A 24,192-nucleotide genomic window follows, 5' to 3' on the forward strand; every position below is an offset into this window, starting at 1 on the left:
AATGCTAGTATGTCAGAAGTATGACTACTACTACTACTACTACTACGACTACTACTATGGCGTAACAGCCCAAAATCGAGCCCTAGCCTCCTCAGAAGTATGACACTAGCACCATTTAGTAATTTACCTAGAAATTCTGTATGATGATGGGGTCTTGAAAGGAATGCACCTTTTATGAAGGTGTACTTTTAGTAAAGGTAAAGGATGGATTGTTACGTGACCTGGTGACATATTCCATAAATGGCTACTTAACTGCTAGTAGTATGATTTGCATTAGCCTGTCTTTCTCACTTTATCAAGTTCATCAGAATTTTTTCAGGTAGAGCAGTGTTGTTTCATAGACTGATTGATGATAGTGATATCTCTGCAGTGTTGTATGTAGCGAAAGTGTAGTCTAATCTAGTCAGGTGTTTCCATTGTAGAACTTTTACATAGGTCTGTAGTTTCACACTAGGGAGGCCCTGGGAATCATCACAATTCATTTGACTTTACATAATCTGAGCAGTTGCAAATAATTGTGTCAGCATATGCCCAAAATGAATTTCATCCTTTCTGTAAGATATAAAACAATTCTGTGTTTTATTTGTGGCAGGCATTTCGAGAGAAGGAAGTATCAACATCATATGACCTGGCAGCTAGAGAGAGTTGGTTGGCTTCAGATGGCTCAGATGCAGATGTAATTCTGGAGAGTGAGGCCACAGCATCTGTCATCAATAAGCAGGACAAATCTGGGACAAGCAGCCAGGAGAAGAGGAAAGGACAAGCAGATAGGGTTTATAAATGTGGGACATGTGGGGAACCATTCAACTGTCCAAAAGAACGGCGTGTTCATAGGAGCACATATCATTCTGATAAGAGTGCAAACAGTGAAGAAGTGTCAGCAAGTGGGGATAAAGTCAGAATGGACGTAGTGTCAAGAAAACAAGTTCATAAGCGGAAGGCAAGAATTAAGAAAGTGATAAAGGAAGAAGAAGATGATAAGTATTGTGTGAAGACAGAAAAGCCACAATTCATGGAAGTGTTCCTTGAAGAGGATACAGAGACGAAGATGGAGGCTGAAGGTGGATCTGAAGTGGGAGAAGAGCTCTCAGAGAATGTTTCAGCTGCAGTTGATAAAATGGAGGCTGGAGAGGTGCCAAAACCAGAACCTGCATTAGATGCAGCTGCCGCCTTTCCTTGTAATATGTGTACAGAGGTATTTACATCTTCCAAGCTGCGGAGTGATCATGAAGTTAAGGTACACAAGAAACCCAAAGACAAGAAGAATGTATGTGCCACTTGCAAAGAAGTCTTTACTAAGGATTGTGATTACCAAGCACATCTTCAGACACATCCTCTTGAATGTTCTCAGTGTGGAAAATATTTCTATAGGCGTCAGAACCTCGATTTACACTTAAAACGTCATCTAGGTATCAAGCCCCACAAATGCACCATATGTGACAAAGCATTTGTAACAAAACAGAAGTTGGCGGAACATACCAACTCTCACACTGGCAATGCTCCTATCAAATGCCCGCTTTGTGATGAGACATTCAGGAGGTATAGCAACCTCATCCAGCATAAGCATCGACATCACATGAATGTCAAGAAGAAGGTGAAGGACTTCATCTGCCACTGTGGTGAGATATTCCACTCAAAGAAGAAGCTGGAGTGGCACAAAGAGATACATGAAGAGAAGCCAAAATGTTGCAGTTATTGCAGTGAGCGCTTTGTTCATGCATCGAGTCTCACAAGACACATTCGCAAAGCACATGATTGCCGTTATGTGCCAAAGTGTGGGCGTGAAGTGGAGAATGTGGAGTGCAAAATGTGTGGATATGTATTCTTGAAAAGTTCACTGCCAGTACACATGCGCATGCACAGTGGAGAGCGTCCTTATTCCTGTCATGTGTGTGGGAAGGACTTTACTACCAAGTGGAACCTGCAGCTGCACCGGTGGACTCATGCAGCACGCAGTTCAAAGCCCTTCAAGTGTTCTTTGTGCAAGAGTGCATTCTTTCGTCGTAATGATTACACAGCGCACATGCATTCGCATCGCAACATCCGGCCATACACTTGCAATCACTGTGGTTGCCAGTTCATCCGCAAGTATAATTGTCTGCGTCACGTGAGGGAGCATGAGGTTGGAAAGTCTTTCAGTTGTAATGTCTGTGGGAAATTGTTTCATCGTAGTTATTACCTGAAGGAACACTTACGTGTGCACAGTGGGTCTCGTCCATTTGCCTGCCACATTTGTGGGAAGGCTTCCAGTACCAAGTCAAACCACAATAAACATGTAAAAATTCACCATGCTCGAGAGCCAGTCAATACAGAGGGCTAAGCTATAAATTAAATTCACTTTACTCTATGCCGTATTTATTCAAGTACAGCTGTGCTTGAACACGGTATAAACCCCTGCTAAAAAGAAATCAAGACGAAAACTTCTTTATTAACGCTAAGTTCTCCTGCCTTCAAACCCATTATATTTGTTATGTGTAGTGTACTGAATTGTCATCATCATCTTCCCATTTGTATGATGATGCATTTCCTGTTTAGAATGGCCTGAAACAAGATGATTTTCACTATTGATTTTAAATTCTGCTTTAGAATACACCACCAGAAAGGTCCAAGAAAACAAAAAGAGGGATTGAAATTGAATGGGACACATCACCTTATTATGGTTTATGCTGATATGTTATTAGGTGAAAGCATAAATATCAGAAAGAAAAACAGAAGCAGATAAAGAGGTTATTCTAGAAGTAAACATTGAGAAAACAAAGTATTTGTTCATGTCTCTTTACCAGACTACAGGACAAAATCTGTGTGTAAAGGTAGCTGATAAATCATTAAAAACTGTGGCAGAGTTCAAATATTTGGGAACAAAAGCAGCAAATCAAAATTGCATTTATGAGGAAATTAAGAGGATATTAAATTTTGGATTGGTTGCTGCCATGCAGTTCAGTATTTTCTGTCATCCTGTTGGCTATCTAAAAATGTAACGGGGAACTCATCTCCAGTCGTCAGTAATATTTATATGGAGCATTTTGAGAAATTAGCTGTAGACACAACTGACCACAAACCAGCCACCTGGTTGAGATATGTCAATGATACATTTGTGGTTTGGTCGCATGATCTGGCGAGATTACAGGAATTCTTTCACCTTCTTAACAGTCTCAGACCGACAACACAATTTACCATGGAGGTGGAAAATAATGATACTCTTCCATTTCTGGATGTTTTGGTCGTGAAAAATGGTTCTAGTTTACTTACAGATGTATACAGGAAACCCACACATACAGAATGATATTTAAATTTAAAATTTAATCACCCACTCCACGTGAAAAGGGGAGTAGTTCACAGTCTGGTTAATAGAGCAAAAATCATATGTCAAGAGAAAAACAATTTCAACAGAGAAATCAGGATCATCAAACAGGATTTGGCTCTTAATGGGTATCCTCAGCAGTTAATTGACTCTATTATTAAGTTTGAAAAAACATCCGGCCTTCTCCTGACAGAACACCCCTGGGTAAGGTGGTTATCCCATATGTCAGAGGTGTTTCAGAAAAATTTAGGAGAATTGGGAACAGTTATAATATCAGGACGATTTTTAAAACCAGTCACACTCTCCATGGTATATTGATGACTACGAGACCCAGCATAGTCGAGAGACAGACTAGGCAGTATGTGTAGAGGATCCCTTGTGATTGTGGTAGGTGGTATATTGGTGAAACCAGCAGACCTCTGGAGGTACGCATTAAGGAACGTAAATATAACTTCAGACAGGGTCTGCTGGAGAAATCCAGATTGACCCAACATGCGTATGAAGAAGATCATCATGTCTGTTGGGATGGAGCCAGGGTGTTACTAACTGAACCTAATACGATCTACAGGAAATACAAGTAGGTGGCACACATGGCACTACTAGCCAATCCGATCAGCCTATCAGCCAGCCTAGTTTGGACTTATCTCATATTTGGATTCCGGTCATCTCGGTAGAAGTCAAAGTGGTGCAGCATGTTTCAACTTAATGGTCATATGTAGTTATTCCCACCTTTTTTGAGTCTTTGTTTTTATTTGGCTTTTGGCATTTCTCACGTTTAACTATTTGAGTGTCAACTATTTTTATTTTACTAGAGCAGAGCGCTCCTTTCGGAGCTCCTCGGGGGGCGTCAATTTTTTAAACGCAACCAACCTTGAGTAAGAAACTAAACTCCCCCCGAATGGGGATTAAAACACTTGACCAACCCCCACCCCTTCGGGGGGGTTGGATGTGTTTTAAAATCTTAAGTAACACACTAAACTAACCCCGCTGTCTCTATCTGATATTTTACTTCTTTACGTCGCTGTTGAGAGGCCAACTGTTCTTGGTCAGTCAACTTTCTACGTCCAGCCCCACCCTTGCAAATCTTCGTCTTAAAATCGATCATAATAGTTTTCGTAATCGTAATATATCGAATGAGTATCACTTTACCTTGTTGCGGTTGTTGGATTTGGTACTTCAAATACTTGATAACGTCTTCTTTCACTTTTCTGATGTTTTAGGCCAACTGTCAGTCAATATTCAAGAATGCGATGTGCTGCTGGAGCAGTGATAATGCGACTGGCTTGATAGTTTTTGATCTCTTTGTTGTGAAGCGGTATTTGTTTACTCGGCATTGTTGTGGAACACAACAATGCCGAGTAAACAATTATCTGTTGGCATTGTTGATGACGTCATTTCTTGAAGACAACGACTAATCACAAATTTTTATAGTAGATTCATTTACTGTCTTGGTCGGTTTTTGACTTCGTAGTTTTCTGGACTCTGGTTTTTCTTTACTTCCATAATAGGAGCCTGATTTTTATATTTGTTTTTACATCCCACGGATATTCTTATAATCCGGGACTTTCACTTTTTACTTTGTCTGGAGATAGGGATTAGCTCTTATCTATTGGGCCCAACAGAGTAGGTACCTGAAGACGGAGATAGAGCCCCATCTCCGAAACATCATTTTCTATTTTATTATTTTACTAGACGATGGAAAATATCCAAAGAACGTTTTATTTAAATAACTCACCATCGTCACAAACTTTTAGATTTGATATAAAAATGTAAAGATTAAAATATTTACCTTTTGTTTGGTAGGAGAATATTTTTACCTAAGAGGGATTAAGGAACAGGAGGATGGAGAAAATTAGCATAGTGAGGTGCTGCATAATTTATCTTTTTATTCCTTATATAATTTCTGTGTTTGTGGGTCAGCTTTTGCATTGGAGTCTTCAACTTTATCAGCCCATTCTTGCATTTCATCTGTCTTCATTGTCTTGTCCTCTTTTTCAGCTTCATCTTCTTAATTTTAGGCACTGTTATGCAGTGATTGTTTTGATGACTAGATCGATATACACAACTGTTTTTTTCTTGTCTATTCGTTCCATTATATACTTCAGTCTATCATGAGACCATCTTAAGGTGGTGCTATCATATTTCCAGGATACAAATGGACTGTGTTTTTCAAACATGTACAGGGATTACAGTATTTAAAACAATAAAACTTATTATAAAAATATTTTTTAAGCTAAAATCTTATTTGCATAACATTATGTTTCCCAATTACTACATTCAAGGATCCTTGTCATAGTTTGCATTTATTTTATGCATTACTTATTGACTAAATGTTGGTGTAGATTTTTTGTTGCAAGTTGGTCTGTCACATGTTAATGGTTAATTTTCTGTTATTGGGGCCAAGTGAAGTATGTGTCATGTGGACCGATGTCTCCGATGTTATTGGCTTATGAGTTATAAGGAAGAACAATCTGGAATTACAACCAAGTTTTCCTTGTTAGGCTTGTACCTATATTTATTTTGGATTATCTAATGAAAGATTTGTGATTATTAAATTGAGATGTAAGTCTTGTACTATAGAATAATATGTTGAATGAACTGAATGTTGTGTTAAAGGAACAATGTAGAGTAGAAACAATAGAAGTGGTATCAGTGTTTATGTTTTTTCTCAGAATTACTGGAGAGAGAATAGAAGTACTATATCTGTGAACATATCAAGAGTATTGCATTTGATTGAAGGGTTAAAGAAAGGGTTAATATTAATGAAACAGAAGCATTGAAGATTTTCAGCAGAATATAATTGGCTTTTATAATCCATTATAATATGATATAAAATCCAAATATGACACAATAGGACATGAGGAGGGTGTAGTTATGGTTCTAAAAAGAGATAGACTTCTGTACAACTGGTGTGTGCCAGAGGTGATGTATAAGGCTACTGGTAAGGGACTGTGTGTTGATTAGGGAACTACAGGAATTCGGTTTTTATCAAGATGTCATTGATAGGGTTGGCGTGGTTGGTATGTTTCTTGATTGCCTGAACCATATAGTGGAAGGAATAGACAAGAAAAAATAAGTAGTTGTGTAAATGGCTCTAGTCATCTATTTAACTTGATCTGTTCACCGAGTTCATGGTTTCCCCCTATGAATTACGCTCATTTTCATATCCAGTAATATTTTTTATATTTTATGATATTATTTAAACATGTTCAAACCATCTAAATCTGCTTATCTCAAGTTGGTTCTGTATTTCATTCACTTTGAACTCTCTGCTAAAATATGTGTTTCTAATTCTGTCTGTCTTGGTTTCCCACTATACCCCTCTAGAACTCAATCTCACCACCAGAGCAGGTAATTTCTTAATACCTAAAAAGTACTCTTCTCTGTGGAGTTAATTGATAAATTATTCAGCTCAACTTTAAAGTTGGGTTGGGTACTGTAAGCCTGTTCGTATGTTCAGAACTTTCAAAACTTACCTTTCCATCTACTTGTATATCTTCCCACACCTTCCTGTCTTATGAGATAATATAAGCGTGCTGTTCTTGGATATCTAGTACTTTGTGTCTGTATTTTCACAATCTGTGAAGTAGGATTTTGGCCAACTCTGTATATACCAAAAAATAATTAAAAACCAAAGGAATTAAGGTTTCAAGGAAACAAGAAATCACCCATGTGACATATGACATTGACAATTTTTGTTTTCAACGACAGATGATAATTTACAGGGTAGGTGTGAAATTGAGATCCTAATATCAAACAATTTCAGAAACAAAAATGAAAAGGAACTGATATACATGGAAAGCATTGGCAACAAACTAAAATCATTATAAGTTATCATTCTGTTCATGCATGGCAACTGTAATTTGTTACTGGCATGTCTCCATTGACTTCTTTGGGCTGGTGATAAATGATGCTTGAATGTGTTCCATATTGGAATCTATTATTTTTGATCTGCTACTCCTTGACCGGGATGCTTACATACAAGCACACACTATTTCCATGAACCTCTTATACCACTGATGCACATTCTTCCTGCTAGATGTTCAGTTTGGAATGTTGTTCAGAATGTTTTCATGACAGTTGCAGACTATGTTCTGTGAAACCAAATTGTGGAGTAAGCTATTCTCAGGATCTGTAAAAGGCTCCATCTTGGCCAGCATTGCCTGCACCACCATCTCGTAAGTGTTGTGTTCTTTTCAGGGTCAACTAATTCAAGAGACACTCATTTACCATGATACCTGAAGTGTTTCCTCATTCTGTGCATGTCATGGCTTTCTGTATTTTCACAATATTTGATTAAAGTTGCCTAGTAGGTTTGGCCCACATCCTGTACACAGTTCTGTGCATTATGCTTTGTGAAAAGAAATAACTGGTATATCATAGCTGTCAAGCAATGTGTGTTTATGGCTTTGTTTAGGTAATTTCTTAGTTTCTAACATTTAAACTCCTTTTTTTTAAATTCTTTCATGAACATTCAAATTGTAGATATCATTATGTTGATTTGCTTGAAATACTCTTAAAATCAAGAGTCCACAAACAAAACACAGCTCAAATTTATTTTGTTAAATTACTTTGCCAGAGTTTTGATTGGTTTTGGTGAAGGCTGAATGCACCCAAAAGTTAACCCTTGAACATAATACACAGCCATATTTTCAGAACAATATTTTTTGAATAGCATTTTCATGTGGTATTTGAATAAATACGGCGTTTATTTTTGAACATGATGTATAGTTCAAACTATGTAGGGATTTTAGGAATTATGGATTTATGATTTTAATTTAAAGGTTTACAATGTGATTTACATGTGCTCAAGCCAGGGTAATTTTTTACCATATGAAACTTTTACATGTTTGATGTTCTGTTAATTTTGGAGGCAGAGTGCATGGCTTCATCTGTGGTTAAGAATGATGACAGTAATGTAAGTATGGTGATGTGATGGCACTCCTGCTTTGTATTTAAGGATGTTCTGGATTTGAGTCTTTGACCAGAAACTGGCTGTTCTGACTAAAGTTTTTCATTTTTCTCTCAGCCCCTCAAGGCAAATACTGAAGTAGAACCTTTGAGTAAGTCACACTTACTTCCATATCCTTTCCAAAACACCATTCATATTAGTCAGTCTGATTCCATAGATCAGAATCTTGAGAAGCTAATAGTCATCCAGCTGGTCAAAAAATTCCTTCCTTCTATGGAAATTTAAGGTACATTAGTGTATTCATAAAATCTTGCCTATGATCTGTGTTCTGGGCCAGATGAATCCAGTTGACACTCTCATAACATTTTTTTAGGATACAATTAATTATTATTCGTGTGTGTGTACACCTGAGTCTCATAAATGTTGTGTTCCTTTCAGGGTTTTCAAATTAGAATGTTGTATACATTTGTCATCTTTCCTATACAGTTAAACCAAAGAGACTGATCGAAAAGTCACACAATCCATTTCTGACATACGTTCTATTTGTCAAAAAAGAAATTGCACTGAAATCTTAAAACAGAAAATAACAGTTATATTAAATGTTTGAAATGTCCACTGTGTTCTGCAGTGATTGCATTTTCTCTTTTCCTCATATAAAGTAAGCAAACAAACAAACTATTAACACTATAAAAAAGACACTAGTGCTAATTGTTTGTTTGCTTATTTTATATTCTAATACACTACATGGTATGCAAAGTTTTAAGATTCTTTTCCTCATGTTTGATGCAACCTTGTGAAAGTTTTCAGTTTTTGCATGCTTCCTGTGTCATGGAAATGGCCCACATAACAAAATATTGTTGATTTGTTTGGGACAGAAGAATTGGGAAATGTATCTACAAACTCATTCTGACAAGTTAAGTAAGAATGAGATGCCTGGTCGAGTTCGACAATCCTTGCACTTTGACTGTTGAAAGACAACTAATGGGTTGGCATGAGCAGGTTACAACATGACATGGCCTGCATGGGCTCTTGTATAGTCACAAAAGAATCATGTTTTATTGATGCAGTAGAACTGGATTGGGTCCATCAAATATATTAATATGGGTTTCATGACTTTTCGATCACCTGCATTTAAGCATTGAATTGCAAATTGTGTGTGTGTGTGTATATATATACTCATTTTCTGTCTACTCAACAGTCAAACAAATGTTATGTAACATGGTTCACTATTATGTCATCTTCAGGGTATTTGAGCATGATATTTTTTCTTGTATGTGTAAGATGTAATGTTGCTTTCCTAAAATGGATCCATTGAAGGATTACATCATTATATTAAAGCTATTAATCAAATGTATTAATCTTAGATTAGGTCTTATTTTAGTTTGTGGACAGCTGTAGCCTTTGTAAATGTTTTAATATATTTGATGTAGTTTAGTGAATCTATTTCAGGAAAGCGTAATTTTAGCTGATACATGAGGTATAACATTAGTATAATAGTATGAATGGTGAACATGAAAACAGGCTGAAGATGGCATTTTTATATTGAAACATCTTGCTGTTTACTTTGAAATTATCATTTAACATCTGTATGACTGTTGCATAAATACAACATCATATCAGGTATGTTGTAACATAGGATTTGAGACTTTCGCGGTGAGTACAATCAATAAAATCTTCTTGGGCAATCAGCCGTGTCAGCTGGTTACCGTAGTAAACCAACGTTTCAGGAACCAACTCTGTCCCCAGTCGCGACTTTCGAGGTACCCAGTCACATCAGAACTCTGATGATGGGGACAGAGTTGGTTTACTATGGTAACCAATTGACACGGCTGATTGTCCAAGAAGATTTTATTGATTATGTTGTAACACTTCAGTGGCAAGAGAACCTGAAACCTCATTGGTGCTATCATTGTTACATAGCTTTCCCTCTGCTGCATCTGTTGAGTCATTATACTTTTGTTGCTTAAATCCTGCATTCACACCAAGCCACTGAACAGATCAGCTCAGGGGTTTGCTTATTTAATGACACTTTGTCTACTGCATTAACAAAGAAACAGACCTCTGGTTCAGTAGCAAGCCTTTGTAAACATGATAATGAAACTTTTGGCTCAATAAGAGCTGGGAATTTCATGACCAGCTGAGCTTCATAAGGAGTTCCCTGAGCAAATGAGTTGGTTCTCAACTGCATAGGTCATGGCATTGAATGAAAACTGATAGAATGGTTATAACAAATAAATTATGGAAGAAAGTGGTTGTAGGCTACTTTGAGATTCTCTCCCAGCATCTCTTGGAAGGTCTGAGGGAAACCATGAAAAACCTCATACCCAACAGCTTGTCTGAAATGTATGTGCTCAGTCTTCTACCTGGAATGCAGTATGTTTAAACCTACCCTGATATTTTCAGGAATTCCCTCAGTCCATTTAAGTGAATGTTGGGATTGAGCATTCAAATAGGCCATGACTATATTTGTCTCCTCTCTGACTTATTATTTATGATCATCACATCTCATATGATGCTAAATTATTTTAGAAACTGTTACATCATTTTTAAATAACCTGTAATCAGTCATTGCATTCATTACATAAGATTCTGTTGTGATGTACTAGGGGCCATGCTCAAGTATACCAAGTTCAAACACGCCATGATAATCTGTCCTGATTTAGTTTTTCATATGGCTTACCTCACTTTCTTTGGAACACTTATGAAGCAGCAGGAGTGCTAATCAATATGTTGTGACATTTATTGGATTTATATTATATTGCTGTTTCTTGGGAATGCATGTGTTATGGTACAGTCTCTCCTGGCATTTTAGGGTGGCTGTGTGTGTGTGAGAGTGTGTTGTCTCCTCAGTTCCTTAAACATAACAGTCACTCGCATGTGGCAGGTGATCTTCAGCAGGTGTGGTGTTTAGTTGGTTCAGTCATGATATGTGTAAAACACAGTCTACTACTGCTGCTTCTTAACATGTGGAAAAGCATAGCATTTTTACTGTTAATACTCTGCAGATTGGGTTACATATGATGATCTGTGTGTTCTTGTCAGCCAGTACAGTATGCTCTTAATGTAAATTATTTAGAAGACTGTGTATGTGCAATTTTTAGTTTTCTATAAGATAATCTAATATCCAAGTTTTATATAAATGTTTTGTTGTTATTCATGTGTTATTTTATTGAAATTAGGCTGTACAGAAACGTTCTCTCTGCACCAGTATGACTGGTAAAGAGAATGAAGGCAAAACTGATTAACATTGTTAATTTCCCTTTATGAGGTGCGAGTCCTTTGTCTTTACAGTGCAAATGGCTGCGTATAACCCAGGGATGTACTTATTATAATTTTATTTTTGGATGTTTGATCCATGTTTTTTAATGAGGACTGTCAAATGATGATGAATTTCATATGAATATATGAAGCATTTAGGTCCATTTATTTTAATAGATGATCTACAAGATCTGATTTGTGTGGATTTGAAAATTGTTGTTCTTATTCTGACATTGGATTGAGTTTTTCAGAGGACCACCTGTGAGGTTCATTTAACCCATGACCCCACCATATATAATTTAAATTACTTTTTTATTTTACAAGTGGCATAGTCTGACAATGGAGCAGGATGTAATTTCCAAAATTTTGGATTCCGCAGAAGACAATATGATAACCCACTGAGCAGAATTTTAATTTGTTTTTAAAGACGAGTCTTACATTGTAATTGTGTTACGCAGCCTAACATGGACAAGAATGTGATCACCCAAAATTGGCTGACAGAGGATCTGAAAGGATCAGGGACAATTTGGAATGTGGTGTTATTCGGTTAAATCTTATATGTTGAGTACTATCAGCAACTTGTTACAGGGTATTGTAATTTATACACAAATGATAAAGAGCTGTCAAGTACAGTAGCATGTATCTTATTTTTATGGACAGTCAGTTTGCCAAGGCTTTTCTTAACTTGCCGTTATGTCATCACTAATTTCACCATGTGGGCAGAAAATTGATGTAACTTTAGCATTAAGTGCCTTTCCCTTTTTAACCAATTTGCATGTTTTTATCTTACTGATCTTTCTCTCCATTAGGGTGGTCAAGGCCTGCAATAGGCTGTAGAACCCTTGATGATGATGATCTTTCTCTCCCCCCTGTTAATTATGTAAGATGGCTGTGTTAACTGTATGTGTTAGATAATGATCTTACTGTATACATTTGAGAAACCTCTTTTTATCACTTCACATCCCTACATCTGATTGTGTGGAAGTGTCACTTCACATTGGTATGACCGGTGATCACATTTTAGAACATGGTATTATTATTATTATTATTATTCTGCATTGGCTTGTGTAATCCGAGATTGTTTGATAGAGAACTGCACTGCACTGGTAGTTGGTGGGATTTTATTTCAGCAGAGGTCATGTGGTCATGAATACTATGAAAGTTGTATAAAATATTCATGTTATTGAAACTTCTGAGAATTAAAGTTATAACTTGTGGTTTCATTTTAATTAATTTTCATATCTATGCAAATCCAAGGTTTTTTGTCTTTAATCATTGGTAACCCTTGCTCTGTGGGGTGCTTTAGCTGATAAGATAATCTGATTCCTTACAAAGTGAATGACCAGGTTTTGATTCTTGGCACTGCACTTCCATGTTGAACAATGGTTTGGGACTTGCCTAGTGTATCCAATGTGTGTGTGTGTGTGTGTGTGGGGGGGGGGGGGGGGTCCAATTCAGCAAAGACAGAACATGAAACCTTCCTTAAATGCTGATGTCAAGAAGAAATGATCCTGAAACATTTTGATTTTTTAAAAAATATATTGTAGTTTGATTATAACATTACTTTTACAGTGTGATTTCAAAGACATTTGTGTGCTTCACTTAGGAATTCTATGCAATTAAATAATTGTAATTTTCTTGTTCAATTTTAGATTTTGCTGAAGCAACAAAAATCTAGAAGGTTTCACGTCATTTACGGGCATGCTAATATGTGCATGCCCTGATTTAACAGTTCATTTCACTGTACTTTAATCATTGGTGTGTGGTCTACAGTTATGATCAGATGCCCATTGTGTATTTGCATTAGATTTCTCATTTACACAAGAAAATTTATTATCAATAAATAGCAGGTCCCTTGAAATGTCTCTGAAGAAACTATGGTAGGACTGTATCTAGAACACGATTCAGGAAAGAAGTGTGTAGATGAGGAGCCAATACTGTTTAGAACATACATTTTTTCTTATTCAAAAAAGAGATTATAATAACAACTTGCAGATGAAGGTACGTGGGAAGCAGAAGTAGCACAAGACAGGTACAAGGATTGACAAGACCTAGTGTTGAATTGGCTCATAGTGCTGCACCTGGTATCAAGGATTATTCTTATTCCATTGAATACTCCAAACTACTACTAGCGCAGTTTCTGGTCTCATTATTATCGGAGGAATCAAATCTGTACTGCCATCAATATTACATCCTGCAAGCAGCTAGCAGCCTGCTGCTGCAGCATATCACAAGTAAAGAGATGGAAGTTTTCAATGCTCCAACTTTCTGTAGTAGGCACAGGAAGAGCTACTGGTGCACAACAAAATGTACTAGACACCTGTCCTGTCTAAAGGAATTCACTCAAGTTGAAAACCGTCTTTGTCAGCCCGACGGGACAGTTGTTGAGTTCCGTTCAGCCGCTGGAATTTACTGCACTCTCTGGCTTTGTCATTGGTCATATCGACCTTTACTTATCCTCTTAGACATGAGGTAGACCCTCCGCGTATCTAACTGTATACACTTTCTTGAGAAACGAAACTCTTGTAATCGAGGTGCCTGCTGCCATCTACTAGGGCGTTGGAATGACTGTTGCAGAAACGGCGTAATGGGCAGAGAGAAGCTTGTGCCATGAATAATCAACCAATGATCAGAATTGTAGTCCGGCTGGTCAGTTTAGAACGGTGCCTCGGTGCTTAGAGTTGGGGGGGGGGGCATTAACACATTTAATGACTGATGTCAAACATAGGCGGAATAGCCTCAGGGAAAGTTGGGGAGGTTGTGAGGAATCACTTAAAATATGAAGTATGTAGTACGCCTCTCTAGAAAATTTTAAAGGAACCTTGTGTGAAAGGAAGAGAAATACGAGGTTGGTTCCTTCGGTATTAAAATTCCCTAACTCATATTATTTGAGTTTATATTTTTGTGAATTGTATGTCGTTTAATTATGCAAAATTGTAAAGTTATCGTTAAGTAACAACGATAACAACTTTACATAAAAATAGTGCTCATTTATTTCAAGGCTGGTCGGCACGTTTATTTTTGAAACTGTTACTCGAAACTCCAGCTAACTGCGAACTACGACTTAACAATCTTGCAGTTTATGATTTTTAGCATAAAATATCCAAGACGGAGTTTCCACCTACAGTTGAAACCTGAAAATCTGCAGACGATTGTTGACGCATGTTTGTCTGTGAGAAGGAAGTCTTGTCCTAGATTGTATACACCTAAGAATTCTGAAACAGGCACACTTAACGCATTACTCAGTGTCAGAACCTGTACAATCACTGCAAATCATCGAACACGAAGGGGAGATTATTTTAAAGATTTGTTATAGTACGTGTAAAAGAAAGATTAATATCAATTATAATTTTGTGTGATAGACAATCATTATATGGGTATATAAGTATGTTGAATTGGCAATACATATACACATATCATGAACAAGAACGACGCACCCAATTTTTAAAATGCGCGCCAACTTGTACTGAGATAAGACAGACGCCATTTTAAAGTACGTTTGTTTACAATAGAAGGGAAATTCTAGTGATTTGTAATGGAAATTTTTGAGTATTTGGATGTAAGGTAGTACAAGAGAAGTTGTTATAAGACGTGTTTCATTCTAAGTGATAGGCAAAGTTATTCGTCGCCGTACACATGAATGTAAGCATTTATTATACGTTTCAATTCGACACATTGGGAACTGACGTAGAAAGGCGCCAAAAAACTTATTCCAGTCTAATGTCCTTGCATTTGTCACGGCTGTAGATTTCCAGTCGTGTGAGTAAGTATGCCTTTAATGCAGTATATTGGTAAACTCTTTAAAAATAATATGTTGCTTGTTTTGCGTTTTACGAACGATTTGACCAGAGGTCAATGTGACAGTAACCAGATGATTATTAAGAAATAAGTGTTCCCTAAGATTTATTGTAATAATATTTTATTATATTGTGCTCGCTAATTTCTCAATCACATTTCAGGTCGATTTGGAGTTTACCTTCCAAGTGTAATATTTACAGCCACTATGTTTTACGCCCACTTTGTGTTGGCAAAGAAGGGCCCTCTGGCCCGTATCTGGCTGGCTGCTCATTGGGACAAGAAGCTCACAAAGGCACATGTTTTTGAAACAAATATAGAAAAGTCAGTTGATGGTATTTTGCAACCAAAGGTTGGTTTTCTCCATGTTTTGTGAATATAATGTAATATGTTTTGTTTTGAATATTGAAGTAAAATTATTTACTCTATGTGTAGTAACATGCTGTTTGCATATAAGTGTGCTTTACAGTGTAATTTTTCGCATTTTTAAATTGCAGTTCTTATGTCAAGACCTTATTGTATGAGTGTACCCGTTTTATAGGTTAAGATGGCACTACGAACATCAGGTCATTTACTCTTGGGAGTAGTGCGAATTTATTCACGGAAAGCCAAATATCTATTGGCTGACTGCAATGAAGCATTTGTGAAGATAAAAATGGCCTTCAGACCAGGGATGGTGGACCTACCAGAAGAGCATAGAGAAGCAGCCGTTAATGCAATTACTTTGCCAGAGGTGTTTCATGATTTTGATACAGCTATGCCAGAGCTTAAGTAAGTTTATATAGATTTGAAATGATATTGAAGTAGTTCAATTGGTTAAATGTTTATTGTAGCTACTTGGGTTTCAGTGATGTGGACATTGAGGCTCAGTTCAGTTTAAATCAGTCCCGTGCAGAGGAGATAACTATGAGAGAAGACTATGGCAACATCAACCTAGTTGCAAGTGATGAAGGCTTTGGAGATATGGGTTTTGACACAGAACCCCCAGAGCTGATGAGAAATGTTTCTAATCTGGAGCCCTCACTTGAGCAAGTATGACAAAGTTTTATGCATGTTTTTGTAGTCATATAAGGAAAGAAACTTAAGGTGGTTGAATGTAAGCAAGGTGGGGAGAAAAAAGTGAGATTTGGTATTGAAAGAAAGAAAGAAGCTTTTAATTTAAATGAATGTAAGTTAAGTTCAGAGAGAAAACTAAAAGGGTGAGAAGGAACTGGATATCTTGTAAAATTTTGAACATTTAGAACATCCCAGGATTCAACAGGAAGCCAGAGAAAGCGTATATAGTGATCCTGTATTATACATTTTAACCAAAGGAATGATTCCCATTAACTACATTATGATTTTATAGTAATACATGAAACAAGGTTTTAGATAAATTTTTTATGCTTATGTTTTGTTATGAAAACGTAATATAGTTGCATGGTGATGATGGAAAATCTGTTTCACATGTTGCTAGTAAAATAATAAACAGACTTGTAATGAAATGTTTTATCTTGGAATACTGATTTATTGTGTGAAGACAGCTAATAGTAATAATGTTGTTATTTTCCCAATATTGTTGTTGTTTCAACATGGCTGAATTAGTTTTAGTTCCAGGTTGTGGTTTGAAGAAATGTTTTCATTTTTTAATGCCCAGCAGATGACAGACTTATGTAACAAAAAACATAACCTCAGAACTGTAAAGTTCAGTGCAAACAGTATAGGCCTTGAGCAAATCATTTTATTTTTAACATCTGTAAAATTAATGTTGAATTTCCTATATGAATAGTTTTTTATACATCTTTTGGGGCAAACTTGATACGCTGTATTTTACTTTAGAAAATTTAGAACAAATTTGGTACTTTATTGTCACAGTTGATTTGTTTTCTACTCAGTGGATTTCAGCCAAAGATTGATCTCTTTCTCTCTTAGGTATTAGAACATGAAGATTCAGTTGTGCAATATAACCATTTCTCAACCATTAATGTGCCCTGCTGTCTCTGTTTCTTGTTCATGAGACGGTAAGTCAGGGCGTGTAATGGGCTGAACAGCTTTTAGAGGAAAAAGCTTTCTATAAGGTCAGGTTATACATGGCTGAAGATGAGTAATGTAAAAAATAGATGACTGCTGTTTGTGTTGGAGGCAGGAGAACTGGTTTACTCTGGGAAAAATACTTTATTCTTATTGTCTGGTGTTGCAATTAATCCAGTATTTCACACTCTGTATCAGTGTATGAGTGTTGTCAAGTCTTGAGGCCTATGATGTTGAAACAGCACTGCTAAAATTCTGTCCTTAAATATATTACGTAGCACCGGTCTTTTAGAGATTTGGGAGTTCAAACTTCAAAAGAGGAAGAGATGTAATAGCAGTAGTGGGCCAGTGTTGAGTAGGGTTATGTAACTAGAGTGGTGTGACTCGCTCTGAAAGTGGCATAAAAAAGATGGGTGTTACGTGGTGTATGTAATGACAGCATTTGAGTGATACGGTTTCATTATTGTTTAATCAATTAGGCCTTACAACTTGACAACAGGTAATCTAAATTAATTGTCCAGGTGTGAATAACTGTGATGCAGGTTTCTTCTTGATACAAAATTTGAAAAACTGGATTACTTATGATACCAAACTTCAACAATAAAGTGTTTTGCCCTATTGTGAACCAATTATCCTGTCTCCAGTGCAAAACAGCAGTCACCTCCTTTTTACATTACCCATCTTCAGCCATGTTTAACCTGATCGACTAGAAAGCTTTTTCCCTCAAAGTTGTTCAGCCCCTTACATGCCCTGACCTATTGTCTCATGACCTCCACTGGCCTATTGGCACACCAGCATCAGACCTCGCTGTACCATCCTTTACAAAATAACAAGAAAGAAGAGACATCTGTGCTCCCTGGGGGATGAGGGAAGGTTATAGCTAGTATCAGTCATTATGAAGAATACAGTATGTTTGGTACGTAGTATGTAAGCACAGCCAAAAATCTCAGTAAAAGCTGAATATTTATTTTGCGTATATGACAGCCATTATGTGCTTCTGCAGACAAACCTATTGTTCAGTGATGGTCCGCCCGTTGATCATATTTCCCTGGACAAAGATAAGGAGCCACAGCCGTCTACATCAGGAGGCCAGTCATCACGGTTAGCTCTGGAGATTGATACGCCGATACGGGACGATGGATTTGGAGGAAATTTGGATCAGGATATCACAGGTGCTGTTCTCAAGTTCAGTTTGGTTTGGATTCTGGTTTTTTGTATGTTCTTAATAGGGTGGGTGAAGAATATCTTACCTTTTATGATCACAGGAATGGGCTTGGGAAGGGAAAGGCAAACAGAAGGATCTTTATTTTGTCTGGTCTCTAACCTGGCATTTATTCGTAGACCACCTTCACAAACTGCTCGTGTATTGTACTTGTGTGGGTACAGGCCATATTTTCATTATTTTATGTAATTCTTGGAAAAGCCTAATATTTCTACAACATAATGCGTTATTTTTCATTATCTGTGCTTTCAAAAGTAACAGATTTTTGGCCCTGTGACATCTCAGCATGAATATTTGTAGTTATGGTTTCGAAGCCTCAACTTTTGTGGTTCAGTGTGAATATGCAATACCATTCCTGTATCAGCAATCATTGTGCATTGGAGATGACTATGTTTCATGTTGATAGCTGGGGGACTGTTTGAAGGGGGCCTCTTTGATGATGCCCCGATGCCAGCTGAAATTGCAGCTGCTGAATCGAGTTCAATTCAGCAAGCGGAGGAAGCAGAGAAGCCTTTAGAAGATGCCGCTGTCCATGACAGTGATGATGATATAGGGGATCACTTTGGGGGTCCACCATCTGTTGGGGGACAGAGGTAAGATTTACTCAGTACATACATCCATGTTGGGTGCATGAATGAGGTGCAAACTGTGTATAAATTATCATTCCACTACCACTCTGTATTCATTCATGTAACATCTGTGGAATGGATAATGGGCCTCTTAGCAGACCAGAAACACAGACAGACAGCTCACCCCCATAGCTATAACAACAACAACAAGAAGAAGAACAATGTTTAAGTTTGTTTTTTCAGTAAAATGGGGAACATAAAATAATGAAGGTAAAGAACTTAAAATATAAGCAATTGTAGATTTTATACAACAATATCAAGAGAACAGGAAGTCTTTTAGGATATGAGAAGATTTCTGAGGGCAGTTTTAAAATACATACTTGGGGGAATAGAGGAATAGGTTGTTTCATAAATGAGACGGACCAAAAGTCCAAGACTAACAGGCCACATTTTGGACACCCCTGTGCAAATCTTCTAATTAAAATAAATCTGTAATTTTCAAGAGTTGGGTCTCCAAGAGAAACATTTTTTTGATACTTCATATTTTGTTTTCCGTTTCTAGCTTAGTTTGCATGACAGTGGGGATCTGTTGATGATGTTATTCTATCGTATACCTGTTGTCATTGTCCCTTTTGCTACTGTAATTTTTGTTGTCTGTTGGCCCTGCCTTCACTGTGTCGGACATCCCTTTTTCTCCCATATCATGTTAGTTAATTAATCCATGCCCTATGAGGACTTGGACTGCCCCAGAGGTACTTCATTGCCCACTTTTCTAGGCCAGTTCTTGGGATCTCCCCCCATCTCTAGTCTCAACCAGGACTTTTTTTAACCTTCTGGGCTTTATCACCTAGGCCCTTCCCCTTTGCTTTGTTGTGGATTAGCCTCCTGCATTTTCTTTTCCTCACGCTCTGCCTCCTCGAGATTTCTGTCCTGTGCTTGGCCTACCAGGGCTTTGGAAATCCATATTCTGCCCTTGCATGGCTTCAGATTGGACCTCTACTGGTCCCCACAGACATTTACCTCTTGTGGGCTGCCTCACTTTGTACTTTCTCCTTTAGGCTTGCCATTAGTGGCATTGTCTCTTGGCCTTGCCTTTGCTGCTATGGACATCCCTGGACCCTAGCTGTATTAGATGAGTTCCAAGGGGCTTTGCCACATATGGGGCTAAACCACAGGGAGTTTCACACTTTGGATCAACCCCTCGTAATGCCCCAGCCTACTCCAAATCAGGACTATTCAGCCGCTAGGTCTTTTACTGCCCAGGCCCTTCCCCAGGATACATGCTTCTTCATTGGGGCCATTCCCCAAGCCATTGTTGCTCCAGGAGCTTTGCCCCATGGTCCACATCTTCAGCGCCTTAGCCACTAGGCCTGGACACCTATGTGATTCCACCATTCTTGTTGCAGCATTCATGAAAGAATGGCCTAAGGTTATTGCCAACACTATTTTAGCAAGAATGGCCTTGGATCACATTTGTGCAACTTGAACACCTTTGGAACATCATTGTATTCAAAGAGTGCACCTTTTGGATCATGTATTCCTGTGACACACCATTTGGTATGGTAGTCAGGAGAAATGCACCATTTGAGTATTTTTAAAAATTGAACAAAGTTTTGTAATTTTTCCATGGTTGTTTCTTAGTGATCTACATAGGGTTTGAAGTTCCATAGCCACCTGGTCAAAGTGCGATCAGACTGGTGCCACCATGTGAAGTGGGATTTGACCACCCTGCTGTTGCCAAAAACTTTTGTCTTAACATGATTGAACAGGGGAAGTGTGAACTCCACTGCTTTAACCCCCTTACTGTCTGCGCTGGGTAGTACTGCCACCATCCCCTATTTACCCTTAGGGAGAGAAAACCCTAATGAAGGGAATCCTACATTTGGTAGCTGGTGTAGCCCTGGAGGTGTGGTAAGGGTCACATGTCCTTTGAAATGAAATGCCTGCCTCTCTGTGTTCATGTATACAATACGTGGTTACTATTTACAGTTAGTGAATCATATTCCACGTTTATGTTGTCAGGTGCTGTGTGTCTCATGACCATGGTTTGTCTACCCTATGCCTGATCAGTTCCATTAAAATTCCCCTAACATTCTCACACATTGGCTAGTCAGAACCAGATTTTCACATGTACAATAAATGGTTAGCAACCAGCAGCTTTCTGTGGGTGTTTGGCTTGTGACCCTCTTGGTTCTATGGCTTCGCTTCTTTTCAGTCATTTGCAGTCCTAGTGGTACCTAGTGGCAGGGGAATCTGTTGCCGGTGCTTGCCCTAACTGCCCTCTAGTGTGGTCTACTGTGAATGCATGGTTTGTCAAGATGTTACATTACACATATCTTTGTTCTCTACTTGTTCTTGTCTGTTCTCATATATGTTATCCTCCATTCTCCTCTCTGCTTAATCCTCTGGTGACGTAATTACTAGAGTTATTGTAGTCTCATTTTGGTGATTCTATTTATGCAGTTAGGTCTGACTACCTTACATGATTGTTTTCTCAAATATTTGTGATCAACATTACTAAACCTGTTGTGCTAACATTGCACTGGCTGATGATTTTGGTTTCTTGTGGCTATGTGCACCCCATTTTGTATTTACCACTTTCTTGTGTGGTTCATCATTTTGGAGAAGTGCAGTGATGTGTTCCTTGGACACTTCTGAGCCTAATTTTTTAAATAGAAAGATGTTAATAATTTACATTGATTTATTTTTATAAATTTTTCTCTGATGTGTTGCTTAGGAGAAACAATTGGATGGGTGGAAGGATGGACATGTGGACTTGGTTGTTATGTATATAGATGTAAGTGACTATTATTGTCCTTACCACATTTAAAATGTTGTAATGTGATTGCAGTGTGGATGCAGACTCACGTCCTGCCACCCCTGCACAAGGCCTTGTTTCAGAGCCGCCACCACCAGAGCCACAACCAGTGGTCCCACCTCCAGTAGAGCCAGCATTTCAAGACCAAATTGAGGAGCAGCCTGGCAGCGTTGCACACGAACAAACAACGTTACTTCAGAATGAGGAGGAGAGCTTTGCCCTTGCCCCTGTGGATGCCTCAGCACTGAGAGGTGTGAAATGTGTATTTGAAGGATGTTCGCATATCCTTACTTGGCTAGCCAGATAAGTCATAAATAACCAGGTTTAGGAAAAGGGATTTGAGGTTCTCAGACCTCTTTTCTTTCTCTCCCTCTCATGCCCTTGCCCCTCCTGCTGGATAGGCTGTGGCATGCCTCCCTGTTCCTAGAGGTTCCCAGGCCCTCACCTGATTCTGACACGTCCCCACTGGTTAGTCCAAGGCTCTACCTTGACTGTTAGTCTCCTATAACGCTAACCATTTGCACATGCACGGCTTACTCATCACCCTGATGTTGAAGGCAGCAAGGGCGTGAGAATTGTAGGTAAGCTTCTGCCAGAAACATGGCGCAACATCCGAGCAGATAGCCATCTCCAGGTTTAAGAAATTTTGTGTACAGAGGAGGTGATATCAGTATCGTGCTTTTTACCGGACATGTCCCAAAATGTGTGTGTGGTTTTAATTGTTATTTTTCCCAAACTTGTCACCCAACATTTATAAATTTCACTCGGATTTTCTCTTAGGTGCTTACAGGATATGATAACATTTTAAATGTGAAGGAAACTCTGAGCTGTCATTATTCACATTGATTTTCATCTAAAGTAGCTGGAATTTCATTTTCAACCCGACACAGACATTGTTGATTGTTGTTATTAACTAGAGCAGAGCGCTCCTTTAGTTTGTAAAACGCATCCAACCTTGTGTAAGAAACTAAACTAACCACCCTGAATGGAGGGTTAAAACACTTGACCCCCCCCCTGAAAGGGGGTGGTGGTCAAGTGTTTTAAAAAAACAACCCCCCCCCCCCCCCCGACAGGGTTGGTTGCGTTTCTTAAGTAACACTCATTCAAGTGTTTTAACCCTTGAGTAAGAAACTAAACTAACCCCCCCTCCGAAGAGGGTCAAGTGTTTCAAACGCATCCAAACCCCAATTCAGGGGGGTTGGTCTTGAGTAAGACTCTAAACTAACCCCCCCTCCGAAGAGGGGGTTAGTTTAGTGTCTCATTCAAGTGTTTTAACCCTTGAGTAAGAAACTAAACTAACCCCCCCCCCCCCGAATGGGGGCTTGGTCAAGTGTTTCAAACGCAACCAAACCCCAATTCAGGAGGGTTGGTCTTGAGTAAGAAACTAAACTCTCCCCACCCCCCCGAATGGGGGTTAAAACACATGACCAACAACCCCTCCATCGGGGGTTAGTTTAGTGTTTAATTCAAGTGTTTTAACCCTTGAATGAGCAGTATGACTTGAATGAGTATTATTATTAGTATCAGATTACCTTGTCGGTGTTGGTAACGTCTTCTTTCACTTTTCTTCATTTCTTAAATAGTTTTATGTCGTTGTTCGGAGGAGATGTGCTGCTTCTGTAGCAGTGAAAATGCGACTGGTTTGATAGTTTTTGTTGTGAAGCATTATTTTTTTACTCGACATTGTTGTGTTGTACTCGGCATTGTTGTATTCCACAACATTGCCAAGTATAAGGTTACATTGTTGATGACATCATTTTTTGATGACGACAATGGGGAATCAGAAATTTTTATAGTAGACTAGAGCAGGGCGCTCCTTTCGGAGCTCCTCGGGGGGTTGGTTGCGTTTTAAAATGTTGTGTAAGAAACTAAACTCGAATGGGGGGTTAAAACACTTGACCAACCCCCATTCGGGGGAGTTGGTTGCGTTTTAAAAACTTAAATAACCCCCCCTTCGGGGGAGGGTTAGTTGTGTTTCAAAATCTTAAGTAACACACTAAACTAACCTGTCTCTATCTGATATTTTACTTCTTCACGTCGTTGTTGAGAGGCCAACTGTTATTGGTCAGTCAACTTTCTACGTCCAGCCCCACCCTTACAAATCTTTGTCTGCTTTTTCCCCTTCTGTTCTTATTGAATACGTTTTCCTACGTTTATCAATGTGGATTTCCCTTCGCTTTTCTTTTATTTGTTAGATAGGTCAGGTTTTTAAGTTCCTACGTCGCTATTCAGAGGACAATTGTTCTTGGTCAGTCAACTTTCTACGTCTAACCCCACCCTTGCAAATCTTCGTCTTAAAATCGATCA

General features: G+C 38.3%; 2 protein-coding genes and 1 long non-coding RNA gene across 5 annotated transcripts in view; 2 read left to right on the top strand and 1 right to left on the bottom strand.

The window, feature by feature from the left end:
* LOC110832492 (uncharacterized) overlaps nt 1–12,700 on the top strand; it is a 15,697-nt gene extending 2,997 nt beyond the window's left edge. Inside the window, exon 2 of the mRNA XM_022069560.2 lies at nt 593–12,700. Within this exon, the coding sequence (XP_021925252.1) occupies nt 593–2,320 (1,728 nt within the window). The 3' untranslated portion in view covers nt 2,321–12,700. The remainder of the gene's footprint in view (nt 1–592) is intronic.
* Nucleotides 12,701–14,926: 2,226 nt separating this feature from the next.
* Nucleotides 14,927–24,192, top strand: part of vtd (RAD21 cohesin complex component verthandi) — a 28,451-nt gene continuing 19,185 nt past the window's right edge. Inside the window, exons 1-7 of one of the 3 annotated variants that reach the window (XM_022069582.2) lie at nt 14,927–15,234; nt 15,431–15,618; nt 15,808–16,037; nt 16,100–16,298; nt 18,280–18,448; nt 18,905–19,091; nt 21,919–22,136. In XM_022069582.2, the coding sequence (XP_021925274.2) occupies nt 15,475–15,618; nt 15,808–16,037; nt 16,100–16,298; nt 18,280–18,448; nt 18,905–19,091; nt 21,919–22,136 (1,147 nt within the window). In that variant the 5' untranslated portion in view covers nt 14,927–15,234; nt 15,431–15,474. The remainder of the gene's footprint in view (nt 15,235–15,430; nt 15,619–15,807; nt 16,038–16,099; nt 16,299–18,279; nt 18,449–18,904; nt 19,092–21,918; nt 22,137–24,192) is intronic. The other 2 variants (XM_022069584.2, XM_022069583.2) reach the window with 2 other exon arrangements.
* LOC147872210 (uncharacterized) lies at nt 18,624–23,590 on the bottom strand. Its single transcript, XR_015537863.1, has 2 exons — nt 23,418–23,590; nt 18,624–19,259 (listed from the first exon to the last, which is right to left on the bottom strand). It is a non-coding gene; the product is annotated as an uncharacterized LOC147872210 (long non-coding RNA).

Source organism: Zootermopsis nevadensis, unplaced genomic scaffold, assembly GCF_977971745.1.
Source record: "Zootermopsis nevadensis isolate Lab colony 2312 unplaced genomic scaffold, Znev_1.0 Znev_ptg000030l, whole genome shotgun sequence".
Lineage (NCBI taxonomy): Eukaryota > Metazoa > Arthropoda > Insecta > Blattodea > Termopsidae > Zootermopsis > Zootermopsis nevadensis.